A 24805-nucleotide genomic window follows, 5' to 3' on the forward strand; every position below is an offset into this window, starting at 1 on the left:
TAGACGGACAGCCGAGGTGTGCGAGGCACCACCCTTCCGCCCTAACTACTGCTCGCGCCGTCGCTAGTCCCGCCCGCCCGAGGTCCGAAGAAGGTCCCGGGCCTCGAAAAGAACGAACAGAATGACTTCAAGCGACGAGATGGCGACCGTGACAAAGATGGGCCGGGTAGCCGGCGGCGGCGGCCAGCAACAGACACTATCCTCCATTACGCGCTCTAAATTGGCGGCCCCGAGAATTCCCCGTGAGCCGCGCGAGAACAATCGCGCGCGTCCTCCTGGCGGCACATGGCGTCCCCGTTTGGCGACGCCACGCCACGCGGAACTGGAGCGCGTGGATCCAAATTTAATAGGCTTTTCACTCCGACTCCGGCAAAGAGGTGTTGCTTAGCCGGCTGACCGTTGCGCCGATCCCCGAGCCGGTTGGCCAGCCAGCATTCTCGACGCTAGTCACCGCTTTAAATTACCCCGGATAATACACTGATTAGGGAATTACGAAGATAAATTCTTCTCCAATCGGCAACCCCGTCTATCATTGTATCCGAACCGCCGTGGCACCGTAACGGTACGGAGGAGAGATTTAATTTAATAAGCTTCCACAGCACTTCCAGCACTAGCCGAGATCACCTGGATGCCGCCGTTGTAAGGGATCTCAATTCGACACCAGCGTCGTCGGGATACGCGGACCGCGGGTTAGTTATTAGGTCGAGATGGAAGGAAAGCCTTTTTTATGCATTTCTTTGTTGCCTGCTCTAGTATTCAATTAATAGGGCTCGGTGGACCTCTTTTTGCTGGAGGGCGCGAACCCAAGTCGGACCCCAGGCCAGAGGCTACCGGATAAGGACAAGAGTTAATGAGCAAAACCTATTTTTCGCTCGACGGATCGCCCATTTGGTAACACTGGCAAGTCGGTTCTGATTAAATTGAGCCTCTCTTGAGTTCGTTCGGCGATTGATAATTAATCTTATTAAGAGCAATGCGAATCCTACGGACCTTTACACAATTTTAACGAAGCTCCTATACACCATTGCTAATAGCACGGGCTGGCGCTTCAAAACGGGTCAGTGATGACACAGTCCGTCCTGCAGCCTCCTTCGAGTGGAGTGGCTTACGATTTTCCTGGCCCGCGCTCGATGTTTACACTCCGCATCTCCGGAGCGTTCGACACCGTTTCCGCGTTTAGTGCTCGATTTTTCATTCCACGTCTAAACACCCATCTCTTCAAAGCCGACCTGCTGCTTCGCGTGTCATCCCTGCTGACCTAAATCGGGTCCAAGCAGGGCCACCCACCCCACCCCGGGCAAGCACTTTGGCCGTTTTTCCGCAGAAACTGAAAGAAAACAGTCATTGCGCGGCCACAGGAAACCTGGCGCGCCGCGCACACACGGGGTCGGGTCGGACTTGCTGCTGCTCGGGGGACCGGTTTTGCTGCTTTCTTCGAAAATTGTGTACTCCATGCTCGTTGGGGCCGGTTTTGGGTCGGCATGTAACGTCGTCGTCCGGGACTGGTCTCCTGCAGTTCCGACGAGACGGGGCGCGAGAGAGAGATCGCGAGATGTGGTGGACCATTTTGCGCAAAACAGGCCCCCGTCGACAGCGAGCGGTGGTGGTGGCCGCGAACCGTAGTATGACATTTGGCTTTTACAACCGAACCCACGGGCGGCGTGCTGGGCGCGGTGGCCTAGATAGTGGTAACCTAGAAGAAGAATTCCCGATGCTGTGTGCTGCTGATGCGGCGGGGTGCATCTTGAAGAATTAGGCTCCGGGCGAGCCCATGCCAATGGACCCCTGGCGGGTAAGCGTGGAAGCTGGAGTGACGGGTTGGCTTAGGCAGCAAACTACAGTTATTCTTTCTCCCGTCACTCACTCCGGCCCCCGGACGGGCGGAGGGAACCGGGTTTGGTGTCGTAATCTGGCACGTCCTGGAAACCGGCGGGCCACAGCCACTTGCCGGGGGACTTTGCCGTGATCAATCGTGGTGCGTTCGAGCAGACGCTCCAGCGAATAGCAGGTCATACGGTAGCCCGGTAGTACACCAGAGGAGGGCCTCGAGCCTTTCTAGGCCCTCAAGGGCCCAAGGGCATGTTCCGGGAACCGGAACACGGCGCCTAATGGTTTAGCATTGGTCACCCGGGGGCGGCTTAGAGTGTGCGTCCTTCTCTCCCGGCCCGCGGGATGATCGTTACGCTAATGACACAGTTTCGCAGAAGACGGATGCATGCGCTGGTGTGTGCTGCATGTTCCGGTGCCACAGAACGGACCCAACTTGTACGGCCCATCCCCTCCCGGAGGGTACGACAACGTTTGCTGGAATACTTTTCTCATTATCTTTGGGGAGAGACTAAGGACGCAGAACACTACGCCGTTTGCCAGTCGGGAGCGGTCCGCAAGGGCGCCACTTGTTATCGCATCGAAGGAATTTCGTCTAATTAGAGTGGATGTTGCACTGGGTTTCGTGTGATGCTTCGTTACATCCGGCGCACGATCGACGCGATGTAGCTTCACTACTACGCCACATCGTGATGATGATAAACGGTGCGGACCTCGTCGAAGAACACGTTCAACACTCTTGGAGGACGCGCCACAACGCAAAGATTGTAAAATTCCTCGCCAGTCCGTCGGGTCGGCGGACTGGTCGAGAGTCCATAAAATATTCAATTTTCCGTGTTAATGGCACATTTTCAATCATAAGAATGGCACATAAACTACCGCGCGGAGCGAGCGTAATTGCGAGATACTCCCACTTCGTCGGGGGGCCGTGGTCTTCGGGGATGCGTTGGCTCTCAGAAATCAGTTGTGAAGAAACCGCATACACGGACGCTTTCAGACGGAACACCATCCGCGATCGTTAGGCGGGTTGTTGTGGCCGCTACGGAAAGGAAGTCCTTTCCCACCAGCGCCAGCACCAGCAGACCAGGCCTTGACCAGTGAGTCGTAACGACCGACCTTGAATCGATCTCTTCCGACTATCGGTGGCGCTCACGGGGGTTCATTGAGTATAAATGTGCCACAATACGGCGCACGGCCTCGCAACGCCTCGCGGACCGCTCACTGATTGACTGCGGACTCTTGCGGTCCCTCGGTGACCGTAGATTAGGCGGCGCGCTGGGCTAGGCTAGTGGCGGCGCGGTGGTGGAACAAAAAATAAATACCACAGCAAAAGGACACGGCAGTGGGGTCCGGTGGCGACCTTCCGACGGCCCACATACACCGGACAAGAGCCATTCGCAGACCGCAGACTGTTTTGCGAAACGCAGAAGTGCCGAGAGGCCTCGATAGCCATCATTTTCGCGCACTCTCTCTCTCTTTCTCTCTCTCTGTAGGTCGTGTGAAAAATGTGCTCATCGCCGCCCAGTGTACAACATGGCGATCGGTCCGACTTCCTCCGCACTCCGACCGAATGATAACGAACGCACATTGGCACGGCGCGTTGGTGGTAGCAGGCAGGCAGGCAGGCAGGCAGACAGGTACCGACCAGACCCTGGCGCACCTCTTGGCCGCGTGTGCCGTGTTGGTTGCTAATGATTTAACGTCTCGACGCCAACGAACGGGCGGGCTAGAGTGTGTCCTCGATCCCCGATCGAGATCTACGTGTCCGACAGGAACAAAAAAAGGGGAAACCGAAGGTGACATCGTGAACCGTGCCGTTGTAAACGATCTGGCCCCAAACCATCGTGGGCCATCGGTAGCGCAGGACTGCGGCGTGATGAGTCAATCCGATCCCGCCCTTCCAGCTTTCAAGGTCTCACGTCTGCAACTAGAAGAGGTAGTAGCGTGGGCTCTGGAACGGGGAACCTGTCCCGCGGGGGGCCATCGTCACCACGTCAAGTCAATAAAACGGTGGAAATGGTTTTCCAATTATTATGGTCCCATCGTTAGGAACCGGGCCTGTCGTGGGTCGCTGGTGCCATCCCATCGATCGCCCCATGCTCGTGCCCATCGTTCGCTCGTCCGGCGTCCGTACCACAATTATATCTGGCCGCTGCACCGGTGGTGATCGGTGATTTGTTTTCGTGCGGAGATGCTTCCTTCTTGGCGGTGTAATGAAATACTTCTTTCCACACTTTCGTCCCACAATAAAATTCCAATTTAGCATATCCCCGCATCGGAACGCACGCTACCCCTTCGGAGCGGGAAGGAGTTGCGCACCTCGTTAGTGCACTGCCTCACCGGCCTGCGTTGGCCGCTAATTACGAAAACGTGTGGCTGCACCGGGGCACGCAATGACCGCGGGCCGGAGGAAATGCTTTGGAGGACGCCCAAGTTCAAGAAGACACGCGGGCTCGATCGCTCGGCTCGCGTCCGGTAACTGATACGGAGTGAACGGATGGTGGCCGGCGGGGGGCAGTATAAATGGTACCATCATTTGGAGCAGACCCTGTTTCCATTTTTATACAGTTCCCCCCAACAGCCCAGCTATTTACCCGTTGGGAGTTTGCATGTCGAGCCAAGCCACGCAGCCAGCACCCGGAATGCCCGGTGGGCCTTACATCATTCCGATCCCGGGCGGCGCTACTGTTGCCCTGGGTCATCAGCAGGCAGCGTTCCCCGAGAGCGATCATGCGCTCTGGTGTAGTTTTGATATAGTGATTAAGAAGTGCCACCGTAAATGACGCCAAGCCGTCAACAGGAGTCGTTGGACTCGCCATAGTATGGCGTTGGAATTACAAACGGTTCTTTAAAGGCTTAATTTAATTCACTTCATACTTTGTATAATTCGTTGTGGAGCTGAAGTGTTTCCAACTCATCTAATGCGATATTCTATTCAATTTTCCACAGTCCTTGTACGAAGCGATGATTAAATCGAGCTTAAATAACACGATCATATGCGAAAGCGACCACCAAAATTATCGATTATATAAGCGAATTACTTACCGTTCGAAAGAGAAGTATGATCCACACCACTAGTGGCAAAAATATTTTCATTTTTGCTGCAATGAGAAAAGAAAGAGAAAGACAATAAGTCAACGGTTCTAGATTTAGCAATATTCTGGGAATGCAGGTTACTTCGGCTAATCCTAGTTCAGTGCCACAGCTAGCGAACTTGGTGTCCATCTTCTCGGGCGTTTCGGGCGGAGTTGGAGCGCGCAATCCTTCATTGCTTTTCCGCGGTCACCGCTTTCCCGGAGGGAAAGCCCGTTTTACTGTTATGCTTCCCGTGTCCCGTGCGGTGGGAATCCCACGAGAGACGTGCTTATCATCCTGCGACCCATCGCGAGCCGGTGACGGTTGCAGATCGCAGGAGACGTAACCACGCCGCGGATACCACAAGTAGCACTAGGTACGGTGGCCCTTGCGTGACTTGGCCATTACCAGTACTAGCGCGGATCGGGACGCCCGGTTTGTGATCTACTCCCGGGCATCGCGCTAAACCATTTCCGCGGTGGTCACGGTAACGACCACAGTGCCATACTGTGCCGCGGAAATAATGATGCACTCGCCTCGCAGCACCCCAGAACACACACCGTTCGATGGAGGATGCTGAAGAAATTGGTTACCATTTTGTAGTGCGCATCGTGCGGGGTGCCTTCTCGTTCCGCTGCACGCCAACGGGGCCCCCTATCTGCCGGTGGCCATCGGTTCGATTCTGCATAATAAGAGGCGCCGGGTCGGGTGGCAAAAGAACCAACCCTCGGCAGCCAGCCAAGTGCGCCGCTTGCGCAATGTCTCCGGTGGCCACTTGACAGATGACGCAGCAGTGGCATCCGGCGCTGGCTGACACATTGCCGTGTTGTGTTCCGAAAACGAAAACCGGTGGCGAAACGAAGCGCGTTGCGAAGTTACTGACGATCACTGTTTGGCCACCGCGGCTTGTGTAACGACGCGAATAAGTGCAAAACAATCAAACTTAGCTAAACGGACACGGTGCGTGGTCACGCTGACCATCGGTCGGAATCTTCGGGGCCTTTTTTGGAGATGCCAATCTCCATTTAATTGCAAAGCGTTGAGTAACAACAAACCTACTTTGTTGACAGAACCCGGGGCGGCGGCTATTTAAAACGTCGGATCGAGAGATCGATTCGGTTGGAGCAAGCGAAAGGATTTTGGGGTGAGTTTTGGCTTAATATGACCGCCGCTAAACATCTTTTGATGTCGCCATTAGGATCCACCTAAAAGCAGAACGTCATCGGACGGTGCACGGAACAGAAATAGCAGGAAGATGGTGAACGCTTCAAAGTTTCATTGTCATGCAGCAGGTCCGTTCGATCGTTCTTCGATTCGGTTCGGTCCGACCGTGCACACTTTCACACACTGCGGAATGCGCCGTGCCCCGGAGGAATGCTAACCTGAGTGCGTTCGTTAACCTTTCGCTCTGGCCCCGGCGCTCCCGCAAGGCAATAGATCTTTCACGGCAGGGTAGGACGCGGGGGCTCGTAAAGCCTCCTGGACATCCTGTGTCCATCCTGGGTCCGGCCGGACCGGACCGGCGGTCGATAAAATAGCGGATGACGAGATCGTAATAGCGCCCGATGGTAATGATGTATGTAAAATACAAATTCACCCGGACCCACGCGGGACCTGGGGGTCGGCTAAGGGACGACACGGGGTCGAACACGACGATCGTGTACCACCATGGCCGGCCTGCCCTCGCCCTACGAGAAGAAGATCCACCGTCCGGTCGCGGGCCAGCCGGGTCCGACAGAGCGGATCAATATTTATGATTGCAGAAACAATGAATTCCCCGCGCTTGTTAGCGAACAGAAATCGATCACTGATTTATGACTGCGACTCTCCGCCCGGCAGAGAGCGTCCAGCACCACCAGGTAATCCGCCCGGTTGATCCCTGGCGCAAGCAAATACGCGATCGATAAATTTGGCCAGCCGCCGAGCGCGGTGGCGGTCGTGCCGGACCCAGTGCCCCTATCGCCGTAATAAGAGGTCTGGTGATTGCGAAGTGATGCATCACGTGTGTGAGCCCACAACCGACGACTCCGACGCCGACAATCATCTGCACTCCTGCGCAAGCCGCGGCCACGGCCGGTAACGGTCGTAAAAATGATAAGATTAAACGCGTGCACGCGTGCGTACGCGCAAAATCCTATTAGCATACAATCCAAACAACGCCACGCAGCCGAAGCCACGCGCGCGAAGGCTCCGCTGGGCGCGTGAATAACTACGCGTAGGACAGCGCGGACCATGATTTATGAGTACGACCCTTAATTATCGTCGTCCGATGGGCCGGCGGCCGGGTTTTCGCGGCGCGTTCTCTGAAACAATATTGCCAATAATCGGAACGTGCTGCCATTTTCCATTATGCTGCCGATCTCTGACGGAACACACCGGAACGGGTCCCCGGGATGGCTTCGGCTAGAACGATCGGTCCGTCCGTCAAGCCGCGCCAGCCAGGACCCCATCATCCGGTGCGACGCACGCACACCGCGAGCGCGTGCATTTATGGTCCGAAGATTTATGGCAAAGTCCCCAAGTTCGTCCACGGCTGAAAGGGAGTCGGGGGGCGAAAATGACGGAGCCGGCCAGTCCGCCCTTCCATGTAGGGAGCGCACTCCCATCCGCCAACACCCATCTCTCCGATGGTGGTCTCCGTGATCCGGATTCTGGTCCGATGGAATTAAATGAGGCGTGTAAAATTCATCCCCGAACCAAAACCGATCGGCCGCGATCGTGTAAATTTCCAACACAATTTATTATGCGAACCGTGCGAGGGGCCGTTCGATTCACCGGAATGGAATGGAATGCGCGCCTTGGGCACAGGGCAGGCGAAAATAGACCACACCGCGCACGTACTGCATCCGCTTCTGGCGAGATCTTCCCCGGCACGGCCGCCCCGTTTTTGGCCCCCGGGAGCTGCCCAGGAAGTAGCCTGTACTGGGCGGCTTGAGCCCAGTGCCCGGTTCATTAAAAGCCGAGTGTCATTTTTGCCCTTTGGTATACACGATAAATTTTGCACACTGCGTGGCCGATGCGGGCTCCCTCCGGGGTCGCAGCCGTACGTGTTGGCGAACTCTCCGGGGCGACACTCTAGTGGCGCGCACGGATACAATTAACGAACATCGCCCATTTGGAAGCCCCGCCGGGGGGCGCACCGTTCTCTTGTAGGCGTTGATAAAAGGGGCCATAATTCATTAAAAGTACGAGCGCGCACACACAATTTGGTCTTTGGGGCGTTCTGGTCCAGGTCCTCTTATGAGCTCGATAAGGGGAGCTTCGCCGGACGCATTCCACGAGCCGCACGCACCAGTGGCTACCGTGTTCCGTTGAAACTCCTTTGGAGTGGAGCTCTCAGGAATTGATTAAGCCATGCGCGGCGGAGGGCGTACAGATGTTTCGCGCTAAACCAGGAACATCCCTCTAGATTGCGGTTCCAAGGCCCGGTCCCGTGCCAGAGTGTTGATGCTGCAAAGCTGCAAAGATGTCACTATCCGCCATCGATCATGGATCGGGATGTGAGTGATTAACCGCAGCGATTGGCAATGGCGCTTCGCAAGGTACTTTAAGTTGGGTGAACAAATGTCAAAACATAATCCTGCAGCTCGTCCATCACACTGCGGCTAAGCACCACAAGAAGCTGTCCGGCGAGACTGCCCCCCTCATGCAGACTTCTCCCGCGGCTCCCGTTCCGTGGCAGTTCTTAATGGGAGCAGGAATTCCTGTAACACACTCGTGCGCGAGGAGCTCGCTTCTTCCTGTACCACCCTGTTTTTAATTCATATTCGTTCGAGAATTTTAATTGTCCCCGAATGGCGACGAAGCGCGTGTTGATGTGGGTTCGATTTTTATTAAAAGGTGACCACCGTTTGATACACTACATAAAAATACCATTCTGGCGATGCACGCGATGTCCAGTGCGCTCCTGTCAACCCAGGGCCACAACCAGCCCTAGTGCAGCAGCAAGTTAAACAAGCTGTCCACAAACCCGGCGAACCCAGGTTTTGATGTGTCTGTTTTAAGGTAAAGCCTGGTCCGCAGCGCCTGGTCGTAACGCGCCTGAAAAGGAACGCCCGGCTCGGCTCGGCTCAGATCGAACGCGTTGACGCGTCCGTCGATTGGCAACCAATTTTGAGACACGTTCCCCGGTTCTCGGGGAACTCGGGTTGCTGCGATGTTGGTCTCGCGAACGTTGGTGGTTATGATTTTTTTTTGCTTCGCTTCGCCTCCGTCACTTTTGCGGCAGCCGGACGGACACATGTTTTGCCTTTTGCGTAGCGCAATGCTGCCGAGCCGGTTGAGAGCGCGGCTGGCTGGGCCACCGGCCATGCTAGGACGAGTGGGCCGAGCTGCGAACGCTATCAATTAGTGGAATGAATAATTCCAGACGCAAAGTTTCCATAATGTGGAGCTGTTTGCTCGCCACCGGGACACTGCCCGATAGGAAGCGTTCTGCGCGAAGCGGTCTGTAATCAGCTCTAGTATATACCGCCCGTCATCCATTACCCTCGGGTCGGCACACGGGCCGACGGGTGGGTCGTAAATTTTTCACCAAAAGCCCCGAGGCTCCACAGGCATCGCGGGCACAATAAATGTCTCCGCGAGGCTTAGAGAGAGGGCTAGAGCGATTAGAGTGTGGTAGAGGATCATTAACCTGCCGTTCCGCAGCGCTACGGGACAGAATTCCTAATGAAAGCTTCCTAACAAACGGGGCCCCCGGGTTTATGGTAATCTTCTTGACAAACATCGCGCGTCGTCTCCGTCTGCCAAGCAGCAGACAGAAGCGGTGTGGAGAGGTCGGTGCCGGCGGACCGCCAAAGCCCGGCCCGACTCTACACGGACCAGCGTGGAGGTCCCGGGCCTCACAAACTGACGGACGGACACCACCAGCCGCAGTTGGCAGCGATGTTCCACCGTTCTGTCGTACATATTCGTGACAGAAATAAAATTGCAATAAAAACTTGAACCTCCTCCGCGGTCTCTCCTTCGTCGTCCGCGAGGGTGCAGGGTCGTGGGGAGGAATCTCGGGTTTCTTTTATTGCCCGCCCCACACGGCACTTGCATTGTGCCGCCGCGACTTGAACCAATCGGAACGATCGCTACCGCAACGCGAACTACCGGCCAGCGAGTCGCGCCATTGTCGTCGTGGAGTGCAACCCTTCGAGGATCGTCGGAGATGTCGAGCGATCTACATAGCGGGCCAGCTCCAGCCCGTTCGACCCGATCCTCGACCCGGCACTCGGCAGAAGAGGCAATTAATTAGCAATTCGTTTAAATTTATTATTAAAAAATGGATTCAGCGCCGCGCGCCGGCGCGCAGTCAGCAGATCGGCGATACACACAAATTACCAGTCGATGAGGCGCTTATCCTCTGGGTGATCCCGTCAGTCACGCTGGGATTGCCCGGGTGGTGAACCTGCTGGTAGCCGGAACGGCTTCCACCGTTGGTCAGGTGCTACCCGTGCATTCGGCGGGCATTCCAAGTATCGTACTTCGGAGAGGCAATAAAGTGTTATAGAACAGAGAGGTCTATAAACGAGGAAGCTCAACGCGCCCGAGACCTACACACAGGGAGCGATCATTGATCTTCGGGGTTGCTTCGGTCTATGTAGCTGCGATCGCTGCTGGGCACACCTGGCTAGAGTTTTCTAATCTTGTACGGATTAAGTCCGAAGGAAGAGGTCCCTAAAACTTGGACCAACTTGTTGGTCCCATCGTAACTATCCGCCAGAAATTGCGCCATCATGCACGATCGTCGATTTTTCATGGGTCATCAAAAAACAGGGCTTAAGGAGAGACTCCAAGTCCAAATCGCTTTCGGTGACAGGGAACCTCACGGCCCATTCACCTTCAACTCGGATTCCCGGAGCCACCGAATCTGTGCCCGGGAGTGCTGGATCCTACACTCATTACATCAATCATCGCCCGGTCCAGATGGAAGGGAAGAAACACACTTCCACGAACTGCGCGCGCGATCCTCGAGAGATTTCCACCGAACTCGGAGATTTCTTGAATGGGCCCTGGGGTAATAGATTACACACTCTTTGACACTTTGTCCAATCCGTTCCCTATCGAAAAGGGTCTACCTTTCCGTTCGCTATCGCTCTCCGATCCTTTTCCACCAGCCCACAAGCCGGTCGGCTTTAACGAGCACGATCGAGCGCATCCTGGTGCGCGAGGATCATGTTTCTGACTCGCCGGGACCCCGGTACCTGTTGCGTCCGTTTGAGCTACTGTAGTGCAGCATGTAGCGCTCTCGGGCGGCGGCGGCCCTAGGAGAAAATAAATCACCAGCCGGGGATCCTAAAATTGGATCGCATTACGGCCAGCGAACGCCTAGGTAGGTGTCCGAAGGTGTGAAAAGGTGCCCCTTTTTTGTTTGGCCTTTGGAGCTATTTGTCGGACGTCTGACCTAGGACGACGGGACGTGTCGATCGTAACCTGAGGCCCGGGCGCTAACGATCGGTGGGTGAACTGTGAGTGGGTGATAAGTGCTGATGCACAGATTCACGCTCGATTGACGCTGATCACGGCGACTTGGAGCGTGACCTTCGAGACGCACCACCCGGCCCGAGGGGTTCAGGAAGTCCCGCAGTGGATGTCGGTGCGAAAGTCTGGTTCAAGGAGGGTGGTTCGCGTCGCGGCTTTACCTTTAAGCGGCTTTCCGCAGGTCGTTCCGCACCCGACAGGCGGCGGAAATAATGCACAACAAACAACGGCTAAATCGCGACGGAGATGCTCAAACATTGGCGCAAGTACTGGCAAACACGCAAGACGCAAAGTCCGCCGCTGGTGTGGCCGAGACGATTATTGATTCTCCCGCCATCATCCTGGAGCTGGGCGTCTGCAGCTTTTGCTGCAGCACGCAGATAATTGATAGCCAAGGCCGCGAGCGTTCCAAGAAGTTGACGTGCGAACGTCGTCTTGGCGTTGTCGGGTTTGTCTTAAACTCTTCATTAATTCTACTCCCGTCGTCAGCAGCCGGACGCGGACTGCGCGGTGTGTCGGTCCCGTGGGACCCATTATCGCGACGAACAGCTCTATCGGCGAGGGCCTTGCGGGCAGCCAAGTCGCGGAATGTCGCACCGCGCTGTGGTCACCGCCGCCGGCCGTCGATCTGCGTTAATCGGGATCGATGTCATGTTCCCTGGTGCCACATAGCCACAGAGACAGTTTTATGGGCCCATTCTAGTCGCAAGAAGCACACAGAGAGAGAGAGGACCGACATAAAAGTTCTATCACACAACGGGAAGATAGGGAAGCCTATCGAGCGGTCTTAATGCTCTCTCTTGAATGAAGTGTGTCCCGGGTTCGGTTCGGAGAATTAGTGTCACCCGGCCAGAGACCCCCGTAACAGTAGTCGACGTCGGAGGGTAGATAAAAAGATGACAGATTAATTTACTCTTCAACCCCCCGTCGGGGGGACCACTTGGGACTTCCACGGACGACACCTTCGACATCGATTGACCACACTCTCACGCAGGAATCGGAACGGCTGCATCTGCGGACAAATTGGGCTCAGCGATGCTGAGGATCGTTGGGGAGCGAGTCTCCAGGCAGCCGGCGGAGACCGATGCTTATCGGAACGGGAAGGCTCCTAATCCGAACCCGTGTCGCTCGAGAATCTGTCAGAAACCGGACTCCTTGGACCCTTGGCCCCTCTTAGCCTGCCGTGGCCCCAAGGGGGGGGCTCTTCAGACCGACGGCACCGAAATGCAAACGGGAGTTTTGAGGTCGGCCAAAGCCAAAGACAACGATTTTATGTGTCCCAATCCCGTTACATATTGTTCCACGTGTACCCGCGTACCCGCGTGGTTTCTACGAGTTTTCTTCTCCGCCTTTCTGTGGCCGCTGCCCCTGTCCCCTGCCCGCTTTGTTTTCAAATTTATTGCCATTGGGTTGCGCCTGCCACGGTCTGTCTGATCCGCCTGAAGGGGTTTCGGGGAGTATCTCTGATTTTGAGTTGAGTTTTTTGGTTATGTTTTGTTTTCTTTTAGTTGCTCTTGTTCGACTTCTTTTCATTTCATTTGTTTCTCTTCTCGTTTCTCATTTGACCTGCTTCACGAAGCACGCACGGCGTGGTCCGGCCGCGCACAACCAGGCAACTGGGCATCATTATTATCATTATTATCGTCATCAAGCGCGTGTCTCGACAAAGTGTGGCGAACCAAATTGGAGGCAGCATGTGCACATCTTTCGGTTGCATCGGATCGGTTCGATCGTGTTGAGTTCGCTCGGCGTGAAAAAACGGAGCACCCGCGAAAAGGCTGCGATTGAAAACAATAAAACCACGATCGGATCAATGAACTCAGCCTGGCTCGAAAATTGGCACCTCTCGCGAATGGCGCAATCGATTGGAAACAGGGCAAGCCATAAAAGTTTATGGCGATTGGCTACTATCTCTTAACTACGGGTCCGTTAGCATGAACTAGAAGCTGAAATTAGCGTCCCATTTTACTAGAGCTAGGAGGTGGTAACAACTGGACACAGGTTTAAATTTCAGACCCATCGAGGGCAGTGAATGGAACAGTGATTTGCTACGAGTATCGGAAATCCGACTTTGACTCTGGAACTCTAACGACTCTTTTGAAAGCTAGATCCCAAATTAAAGTTGGAACTCTTTGCTTAGATCTCGTATGATTTATTTTAAAGAAATATTTTCTTTATAATAAAGTTTGTAATTTGCCATTATATACGTGAAACATCGTTTTCGAAAAAAATCCGGTCCGGTCCGCCAGCCCATAATGCTCGCCATACAGTACCCTTTTCTCGATCGACCCATCGATTAAGAGTTTTCAGTGCCCGAGATGCGATAACTTTGCTCGTTTACAAGTGAAACATGTGCTTCGTCGCTGAAGCAAATTTTGTTGGAAAAATTGGCGTTTTCAAATCCCTACTTCGGTAGTATGTTTTAATAATTTTAAACACATTGATCTGTTATTAAGCGATTCATTTTCCAAAATTGCAGACATTCAACTAAACGCTTGAAACTTTGTTTGACAGTTTTGGTTTGAACTTTCCTCAAGTTGTTCCGCACTTGAACCGATTAAGCTACGCGAGTGACAATTTGGCAGTTGAACTTAGTGTCCTGAAAAGTGACAAAGCATGAGCTGTACCACATTTTCCCCATCCGAATGGGACGGGTGCACTTTGTAGCAGCGCACCAGCGGGAGTTCAGTGTCCCTGCCGGAGAGGTTCAATTTTATACCTCTTCTGCTCGCGCTTCTCTCGCCGCCGCTTCTTCAATCGATAAAGTCGACAAGATTAACCCGTTGCTCTCCGGTGGGCCCGGTTTTATGCGGCGTTCTCGCCCCGCCCCCGCCCATTTTCCCCCGACCCGCCCTGCAAACGGGCCCGGAGAGTGAGTGAGTAGTTATGATTACACTTATTGCATCATATCTACGAGGCCCGTAGTGCCCCGTTACACGGCACACAACAACAATGCCGTTTCGTTTCGGTTCGCACTCGTTCCCGGTGCACTCTCCCGGGCTGGGTTGGGCGCGCAGGGTCTCTGCCCGCTTCGTTCGGCTTCTAACGAAGGTGCACTCGGTCCCTACCTTGCACCAGCGCCCATCATAATATCGCCGTCAGAATGTAATCGATGTAACCGATGAGGCGGGCGAGGCAGTTCAGCCTCCCGTTCTGTGACTCCCCCCACCGTGGCCACTGCACTCTCGCCAGAGGTCAGTGTCCCGTGGGCACTTTGTCGTTCAGCTGAGAGGTGAGGTTCGTTATTTTTGTTTTTGTTTTTTTATGCTGCCGCCCCGACTGATGCACCGGTGCCTGTGTCGTGATGCGCCCTTCACGCTGCTTCCACGCGGCCGCCTCGGCGGTTCCGGCCGGGAGGATGCTCCGCGCGAACCCGTTAATCCGCGCGAAACCAGGTTGAGTTGATGTATGGGAAACGGTGGGCTGAGCTGGGCTTGGGATGGGCCTGGGCGAATCAGGCCTAGGACTCGTGAACCTCATCATTTTCAGATTAGATCAGCAATCGGCCCTGCGAGTCCGCGAATGGGCAACGAACGAGACACGTTACGGTGGCAGCACTGTGGCGAACGGTGCTGTAGTTTTCGTTTATCAACTCGAACAACGCGACCAACGGAGCACTCTCGGCGGCGGTGGCGGAGGCCGAAGACGGTGATTGTCATTTTGACCCCCGACTGGATCCAGAGACACATCTTGTTGTCTGCGCCAGCGGGAGGAGTCGGAAGGACGATCTGAATCAATTTGTCACGAAGAGGGACCGGAAGAGGGACGGAATCAGCGTAACGGTTCACCGTGGACCAGCCCCGTTCGCGAAACAAGTTCGTGAAACTGGACCGGACCCGCGTACGGTCCGCGGGCGGATACGAACGTGACGTCGATGAAAGAAGGCCTCCTCCTCTTCCGTACCGCCATATGGACGAGGAACATTAGCAAACGAGGGCCCAAACGAGGGTAGAATGCGCGAGGAAGTGACTGGGCAGTTTCAATCCCGCGCAGGGCCGAGTGCTTAGCGCCGTGTGTGCGCTGAGAACCAGGAAGTCCCGGTGAACCCGAACGGGGGCGAATGGGGGAGAACTGAAAATTGATTCATCTTCGCATAATGTACCCTCTTAACCCGCCAACAAGCGACGACGCCGGCCCGTCCTGATCCGTCCCGGTAACGAGCGCTCAGGTAGCTGTTGCTCCGGTTTGTCATTCCGTGGACGCCGGTGACTCGGTGACTCTATCGGGATCTGTCCATCGGCCATTAACGGAGGGCCGGGAGACTCTGGTGCCCATCGGAGTCGGAGTTGGGCAACGGTTTCACCAGCTTAGTATGTTGTCATCGTTTGGGTTTGTTTTTCTTGTTTGCGAAAGAATGCAACGTGAAACCGTTACAATGAAGGGTAGTTCCAATAGTACGACGAAAGAAATGTGATGTAAGCGGAAAAAATCAAAAATTCATTCATTTGGAAGGTACCCCCCTCTGAGAAAATGCAATGGTAGAGTGCAGAAGACTTTTGCGAGTCACTGATGTTTGTCCCTTAACTCGTAATGGATAACTCTCAGCCGATCCCACCAAAAGTACGAAATCTTGTTCCTTGTCCTGGAGTGAGCAGCCACCACCGCGAAAGCATTTAGATCAGACTTTAACGCTAGTAGTGGATTCTATAAGATTTCCTCCTGATAAATGTGAGTTTCAGCTACCATTTTGTCCGTGGAAAATAGTACAACTTAATTCCCCTTAAGACAAACCTCCTTTGTAGTTGTTAAATCAATAATCTGGCACCATTTAGTTATGAAGGCTTATGAAGGTCCGTTTAATATGATGGGCTACTCATTCAGTCTCATCAAATTCAGCGGACTTTTTAGACGTCCCCGTGCCCGCGTGCTAGCGTGGAAACGAAATTTGCCCAACAACGTCGGTCGGACGAATCGGACAGTTCGAGGCACCGGCAGCATCGTCGTCAGCAGCATAAAAACCGATGACCCGACCGGCAAGCCAGCCAGCCAGCTAGCTAGAGCCAGCCAGCCAGCAACATAATGATCACAATAAAACAACCACGAGACGGTGATGATCTGCGCGCTCGCGACGAGAGCCACCGCCGACGCTGATTTCGCGTGATCGTGATCTTGCTTCGCGGATCGGCTCGCGCGTTGCGTCCTCCTGCGGCCAGCCAAACGGCGCAGAAATGGGTGGCCCTCACCTAGAACTGCGCCCCGAACCCCGAGCGAGGCGAGGTGGGCGAACCGGCAGCTAATTTATATAATTTCGCTTCGATTTGTCTGACGGTTTTTAATGTTGTTACTCGACTCGGCTCGGTGTTCTTTTCATTTTTTTTTCGCCCTCCACTTTTCCTGTCTCCGATCGGTCGGGGTCCCGGTTCTTTTATTTCAATTTGTGTCTCAGCCATCTCAGCGGCCGGAGGAGAGGCTTGTGCACGATCGTTCTCACTGATGCCAGCCGGCTCGGCCGCTGGACCGCAGTCCAAGCCAGGGGCCTCCTTTTCCCCATCAACCCAGCAGCCGGTAGGAACGGCCCACGGCCCCGAGATCCGGGATTGGTGTGTGTGCTAGATTTTCTACTTCATTTTTCGCCACCTCGCCTTCTGCTTCCCAGCTGCCATGCCACTCGAGAGCGACCGGTGTCCTAACGGGACCGGAAAGCTCCGAATCCACGCGGCGTAGGGCGATCGGCCGTAGGGTGGTGGCCCAACCCTACGCTGGGGGGTTGGCCGGGTGCTTTTGTTTCAGATGCGCCCCAGTCTAGTCCCTGCTTCCCGTGGCGCGACCCACGGTGGAATGTAGCGGGGGCCCAGGCGGAGTTGATCTTGTTTCTGACAATTAGGCCCGGAAAGTGTGACGTGGCAGGACGGGGGGGCGGAGGGCGGAATAACTTAACCCGGATTAGATATTTGTATTATGCAACGTCTCTATTGTGCGTTTTATTGGGTCAGAACCGGAATTATGTCACGGGTGATACCGCGCCGGGGGTGGATGGGACTGGGAAACTGGCACACAGAGGGTGTGGTGAGATGCTTCGTGAGTGATCGGTGCATTTTTTCTTCACCCTTTTTTGTGGAATCTTGTTTCTTCTTCTTCTTCGTCTGCATAGTTCTTATTTTATGCTGCTTTAGGAAGCTTTTTAATTTCATGCTTTCTCGTGGAAATTGGACCTTGCGTTAGAAGGGTAATGAAAAGACGTCTTTCGAGCCCTGATTCGAGCAGTCGGAAATTCTCCTCACCAAATGCTGGAAGTTTCTATAACAAAACTATGGAACCATTGATCAAAAAAATCCTTGTATTTAAAGCATTCTCGCGATCTTTCATTTCGCTTGAATTTTAAGCTAATACATCAATGTTCAAAATTAAAATGTACATTTTGAAATGGAAAAAGGATAGGAAATGGCGACATTCTCAGTAAGTAATGCTTGCAATCATAGAAATGCAACAAAAACATACCGGTGTCGGGATGTGATCTGACGACAAAATCCGTCAAATAAATATAAAAATCACTGAACAATAAATGTTTCGGAATTTACTTGCCCCAAATTAATATCCCGCGATTAAAGAAGCGACAGGTCCATGAAGAAAATGAAACAGTAGTCATGGAAGCAGAGCATGAACGAGGAAAGAGTCCTCGACGTCAGCACGACCTTCAATAAATACTCGAAACCACGAAAAGAACAAGAATGAATTTGTTTTGTAAAACTTGCTGAAATAGATGCAATTGAAAAAATTACAACAGATAGCATTCATATTTCTGCATTCCTATTGTGCTTAATTGTGATTGCAAACTGTGGCGAAAACTGGCAGCCTATCGTCCATTGGATTTCATAAGTAGTTCTGCCGGTTTCATCGATGAATTCATCAATAGCCTCTGGAACTAGTTTGTTTGCAATCCTTCCGAAGGATCCCTTTCACGCTACCTTCCGTATATTCAAGTGCAACACTACCATACCGCTACTAGTTCGCGGATATCCGACATCAACACCACCGTGGAGTTCCCCTCGAGCGACGAGATTCAATTTCATACCATTCGACATTCCCCGGAGTCCTGTGCCCGTGCCATCAGGGCTAGTCGTGAACATGACCTTACACCAAATACCTCTCAGCATAAATTACACGAAAGGCGGTGTCCGTGTCGTTTTTATGCCACAGAGCCCATCGAATCGAAGTCCCGGACACCCGTTTGCTAAGAGTCGCTGATAAATGATGAAACGATTGGCCCCACGTGTGCCCGCGTAAGAGCATACTCTCATTTAAATACACGGGTACAATTTATGTAGCAATTATTTGCCGTGTCACGAGCCCAACGCAAGGTACCTGCTCCACCGTCGCGGTGGATCGCTGTCAATCGCCGGGCAGGGGGACTTCGGGCCCAACAAGCATGTTAGCAAGGGTCCCCCCCCCCAAAGCGTCCCCGAGCGTCCTTTAACAAGCGACGCGACAATAAAAGGGTAATGCAAATTTATTAATGCCCGTCCCCTTTATGCACTTCTCGGCGGGCTGACTGTCTCGGGCCGAGGGAAGGGCGGACTAAAAATTAATATGACCTGCCCGGGTCGGGGCGGGGGTGAGCGGAGGCCCAACATAAAAACAGGGGACCTGAGTCTGAGCACAAAATTAACACTAATTGTCTCGAGCGCACACGGCACAGACAGCAGCATAAAACCGGCGGTGGTGACGATGGGGATTTCTATTCGCCCCAGCAACAACAACACTATCGAATGGTGTGTGGCACGTGTGTATGTGTGCGGAATCAAAGAAATATAACAACAACACACCAGAAGGCAGACGACAAAGGCCGAGGCAAAAAGGAAGAGACACTACGTAAACGAACGCACAAAAGAACGGCCGGACTCCAGGGTTCTCCAAGGTGGACGGCCCTCTGGCGGCCACTCGGCGTACTACACGGGACGGGCTCCACAGACACCCTGCGCGACATGTTGGCCGTTTTAAGATCGTTTTAATTACGGCTGTAAATCAGTTACAGGCAGCAGTAATTACCCCGTGCGCCCCGTCCCGTCGATGTCCTTTGGCCGGCTGCCTTTTCGGACGCGCCTGTCCACCTGTTCCGTGCGATGCGGTGCAGGGGCGGTGAACCGAGAGGACACCCCTGCTCCTTGGGTCTAACGGGGAACCGGGTGGCAGGAAGTAATCGCCAAAGACACCACCACAAATCGACCACTCATCATCCGCCGGCAGGCGAGTTCCGTTCGCTGGGTGTCCGTGCATAATGCGCCCAATGCGGTCCCCATCATCATCATCAGCATCAGCCCTCTCTCCTGGAAACGGGTTCCGTTTGGAGGGCCTGCGTGAAACGAAAGCTAACTGCAGTTCTAGCGGATCCGCTGCGTGACGGAATCTAGCGGTGGCATCTTGGCCTCCGACATTCCTCCGACGGCCCGGCCCGTCGGACCATTAGAGAGCGAAAACATGTTGTGCCTGCGGACGGACACACGGTCTCGGCCTCGGCCAGCAAGCAAGCCGGCAGAAACAGTTAGATCCGCCGGCCGGCAAGGAAATATGAATGCTAATTTTCTCTCCCATCGCCCTCTCCACTTTCGGAAGTTGGCGGGTCCGGAGTCAACCCCCGTTTGCTGATATTACCGCATCACGCCCGGAGTCACGCGGGACGCGGGTCGGTAGGGACGGGGCTCGGCACGCCACGGCACGACACGATAATAGCTTAAGGATATGAGAAGGTCGTTCATTTACCTTCTTCCCGTGCGCGCGCGCGCTTATCGTGGAATGAACATGATCACCGACCACGACGACGACGACGACCACGGCGACGGCGAAGATCATGAGATTCCTTCGCCGATCGCGCGCGTCCAAGCATAAAACCCGTTGGCCGTTCGGTGACGCTGTTCTTGCCACGATCTTGGCGCGCGCCCGTCCGCGAGATCGCGATCTGTGAAGGCTGCGTACGCAGGCCGCTGATAATGCGGCCGAGTCCTGGCCGAGGCCGCTTATGCGCGCTCATCCATCTCGTCGAATCATCGGGCTCATGTTTAATGTATGTATAGCCAAACATATGTTTATTCATATTGGATCAAAGAGCGAAAGAGAGAGAGAGAGAGAGCGAGCCAGTGGGACCAATCTCGATCTGAGGGTTGAGCGTTGATCCTTGCGCTGAGTTGCGTCCGAAAGTGGCTCTCGCTTCCGTTGGAGACGCTTAACTTTATCAAAACTATCAAGCGGTTATAGGGAAGGCTGCAGTCGAAAGAATTAGGACGAAGAAGATACCGATTAACTAAAAAAAGGCCTCGAATACATGGTCATTTTAATGTTCTTTTCAAAGAAGCTGGATCGAAAGATTTCAATGCCTCATAAGGCAGGTCTGACTCTTTCCCGGTCGGTTCTGCATTCGGGACGAATTTCAATCCATCTTTCCAATGCTTATTTCATTCGCTACAGCTTCGGCCCCAAAATTGCAGCCACACCCGTTCGATTACTTTCGACCGGCAGTGTACGGGAGGAGTAGTAGCTGCCCGGGGCCCACGGAAATGAAGCCTTCTCCCGAGGCGGGCAGATTCCGTGCGCTGCGAACCCCAATTGCGCTTCCTCCTCAGGCTCAGTTCAGGCCCATCATCGGACGAGCTCTCGCGCCGGCTTGGCGAATTCCTGCCCGTTTCGTGAAAACATTCCTCATTCCGAGCGTCGGGGCTGATCGGGACCCGGTCTCCCGGTATCTTGCGCAGCCATCCGCGCAGGATCGCAGCCATCGTCGGCACACGTCCCACCGCCGCCATCGTCGTCGTCGCGGCTGCCGCTTATCTCGTCCGCTCGATCTTTCTCTCTTATAAATAAATGATTTAAACGAAGCGAGAATTTCATTTTCCTTATCAGTTAACAGAATCTGGTAAGCGCAGAATCGTCCGCTGCCGCCGCAGAACTGTGCCGCGAACCGCGGCATTTCGCAGCCCGGCCGAAGGACTGGAAGACGCCAAAAACACACGCCGACCAACCGACGCCGCAGAAAACGGAACCCACGGAACGATTTAATGTAGCGAAGTCGGGAAAGTCGATCGGCGGCGGCGGCATGTTATGAGGTTGTTTGCATAGACCGTTTAAAGCGTGTAGACGCGCATCGCGCTTCGTGTGTGCGGCCATTAATTAAAGCAATTTAACACCTTCGCCCATCCGCGGCCGACCACGGATTGGGCGCCTCGAATGAGGGCGGTTTGCTTTACCTTTAACTTTAACCTCGCATTCCGGCCAACTGGTCGCCGGAGTCAGTGCACTCTCCGGTGGATTTGTGGGGCCCCCGGGACCTCATTATTGAATCGCAGCGAAAGCACTTACTTAGGTTGGCCGCTTGAACTATGCAGCTGATGCTGCTGCTGCCCAGAAGCCACAGCTCGGATGCCGGGCCGAGGCGAACGACGGGTAAAATAATAATTTACTCATCCACTTTGCAACTGTCGGCCGTACGATGACCGACCGTGTTGCTCTCGCCCGCAAGTCATCCTCAGTCCTTCGCGCGTATTTGAAGAACGTTTGATTGGGGACAGGAAATTATCGATCTTCTTTCCACTTAGCCCATCATTGTCGAAAAGATTGCGGCGGGCTGACAATCCGGATGTGGCCTGACCGGAGGGACAGCGCGAAGGAACGCCCGTCACGGCGCAGCATAATCATGACAATTGTTTCTGTAATTTCTGCGTCTGCAGCCAACACACGGGCGGCCCCCGATGACGGCGCGGACATCGGCCCCCGACTACAAGGGGTGTGTAGTCCGAGGTTCCGAGAACGACGGTGCGCGACCCCATCGCCGTCGACGACGGGCAATTATCATGTTTCATGCCGTTCGCAGGGTGTTTAACAATTCTACGGGTGTGCTGTGTTCCTTTTGTGCCTGTGCCTATGTCCCGTGTGCGCTCTCTCTCTCTATCTGCTTCTAGCCCCACGTTAGGTTTTAGGTCATTCCCAATCGACGCAACATATAAAAATTATTGTCTGACCGGCTCAACTCCGGATTTAGGGTCACACCGGATCGAATGGCTCGAAAGGTCGCAGTGAAGTGAAAGGGTCATAATTGATATTTAATTGATAATGACATCCGTAAGTTGATGCCACACTAACCCAACTAACTAACGATATTTTATGTTTCGTGATGTGCGAATAAAATGTGCCGAGTTCATAAAAGTGCAGAGTTTCTAAATTCGCCTGTCACTGGACAGAAAACTAGTAAAGGAAAGGCCATTTTTTAACCGCTAAGAGAGTCGGTATACTATGTCCAACTCATTTTTACTTTTTAAGTAGAAGAATTACCTTTCAAAGACAAATATTTAATGTCTGCTCGATACTCGTGTTTGTCTAATTTCAGAAAAAAACACTGGCATCAACTCATTCAAAACATTGTTACACAACGATTGCTCGTCGAAACTGGCTGAAACTTTGGTGAGTAACTGTCAGAAGATTCACAGCAAGATTCACCAGCTTTGATGATTTTAGAAACCTTTCAACCCATACGAGTAAGGTATTCATTTTATTTACGATCGAAATCGATAGTTTTAGTTGTGATCAACAAGGGTGGAGTTGCCGTTTAAACGGGTCGATTTCCACTGCTCAAGTTCGCCAACGTAAATTGGAGGAGACGAAGTCTTAAGATCGGGTCAGCTCCGCTAAATAATAGGGGTCAACTGCTGCACCAAGCCTCAAAATTTCGTATAAAAACAAAAAACAGAAACCGAGGCGAAACACTGCTCGAAATTGAGGAAAATTGGAAGCACCTCCACTTTTGAGCTTTGCGACAAACCCGGAGCCACTGGCACTGAGCTCATCTTCCTGCTCTAAAGGTTTCGTTTCGGATTTTGTTGCCATCCTTCCATTGTTTTCTCCAGCGACAGTGCTCGCCTCCAGCGACAGAAAAACCTATTGTGTTGTCGCCCATAAACGACGATGCCGGCGGAGACCCTGAAAACCGGAAATTATTCTACGGCGATTTCCGATCCACGCACTTAAGACGCACCGAGCCCGACTTGATTGAACCCCCGCCCCGTAAGGCCTCCGAGCGCCGTCGTCCCACCCAATGGACCCATCATCATTCTTTGAGCTGGTGCCCTTTTTTTTGTTTGCTTTCGGGTCGGGTTGAACACGACGATAACAACCGGTAGAGGAAACAGGAAACACCTTCATCGCTTCCCGTGCGCTCTCTCTCTCTCTCTCTCTCCCACTTATAGCCCGTCTCATTCTCACGTTGATGATGAAACAGGGGAATCAAATTTCCGCAAAGTCGCACCTCTCACTAGCCAGCAACAACAACGGCCGCCATCGATCGCGAGCTTCAAGAACGCAACACCCCGTGTCACGTTGGTGTGCGGTTTTGAGGCGGGGCGGATGGGGGGCCCGGGACCGGTTGAATCGGGGACAAAAGTCGACAAACTGTCCGAACGTGTGCGTGCCCGGTTTGCGGAATGACCACCCGACCGCCCGCCCGCCCGGCTATTGGGGACAGCAGCGGGAAGTCGTTTATCGCGAGGGATCAGTTCACGGGACGGCTTATCGTGCGGATTACGAACCCCACTCGAAATTCCCGGAATATCCCGTTATTCTGACCACTCGGCGCACCATCTGGCCTCTGAGCCCCGCTTCCGCCCTGGTCGGGTTGGCCGAAAAGTGTGACACGATCCGCAGCGCGCCATCGGCATTACGTAAACGGCGATCGTAAACTGATCGCGCAGAGACGTGCGAAGGCGCCCGTGGTGCGTGGTGGTGTTGGTGCCCCTCCCCCTCCCCCTCCCTCGACCGGCAGGGAGGTGACGGATGCGCGCGTTGCGTTTGAATGTTTAATTAATGCTGCGCGCGCCCGTCATGGGCGACGAAAGACTTCAACGCTCGCCGTCGGCGACGAACCCGTCGTCGCGAAAGGAAGCACCGAATGACACCCGCGATGGTTATTTTTCGCGCGCAGGATGCCGGTGGTCCGAAAGCGGCAAAGGTAATTTATGCGTATGGTAATTGGGTGGGACTGCCGGTCCAAAGGAACCGATCGGTGATCGTTGGCCAGTCAACAGTGCGAACGCCGAAAACGCGAGGCTGCGAGCGGCAGATGGTATCCAAATCTGAGCCGAGCCTGAGTCGGCCCGCAGGGTGATGCAACCGACCGCCGGGCAACGACGACGGAGGCTACACGGCACTGCCGCCACGGCTCTTCCATCAGCAGCAAATATGGAGCGCGGGCCTGAACCGGTCATTTCCAGGCTCCGGGCTCGAAACGTGCTCCAAAAGCTGGCGTTGAGGAATGTTCCGTCGCACGGCGGACAGAGGGGGGGGATTGAGTCCGAACGTGCGCCGCCCGAGAGCGTGGCGCACCCCGAAAGCACCGTTCGTTGCCGAGAGCTTGTGTTTCGTTCGCTCCGCACCATCTCTCTCTCTCGCTCGCCCTGCGTCAGCGACGTGGAGATTATCTTTCCGGGACGAAAAAAATCCCCAACAAACAAACCGA

General features: G+C 54.0%; 1 protein-coding gene across 1 annotated transcript in view; it reads right to left on the reverse strand.

The window, feature by feature from the left end:
• The window catches only part of LOC131207891 (uncharacterized), an 86108-nt gene that overhangs the window by 58980 nt on the left and 2323 nt on the right, over positions 1-24805 (reverse strand). The window contains exon 2 of the mRNA XM_058200523.1: positions 4873-4928. Within this exon, the coding sequence (XP_058056506.1) occupies positions 4873-4928 (56 nt within the window). The remainder of the gene's footprint in view (positions 1-4872; positions 4929-24805) is intronic.

This window comes from Anopheles bellator, chromosome 2 (genome assembly GCF_943735745.2).
Source record: "Anopheles bellator chromosome 2, idAnoBellAS_SP24_06.2, whole genome shotgun sequence".
Classification (NCBI taxonomy): Eukaryota; Metazoa; Arthropoda; class Insecta; order Diptera; family Culicidae; genus Anopheles; species Anopheles bellator.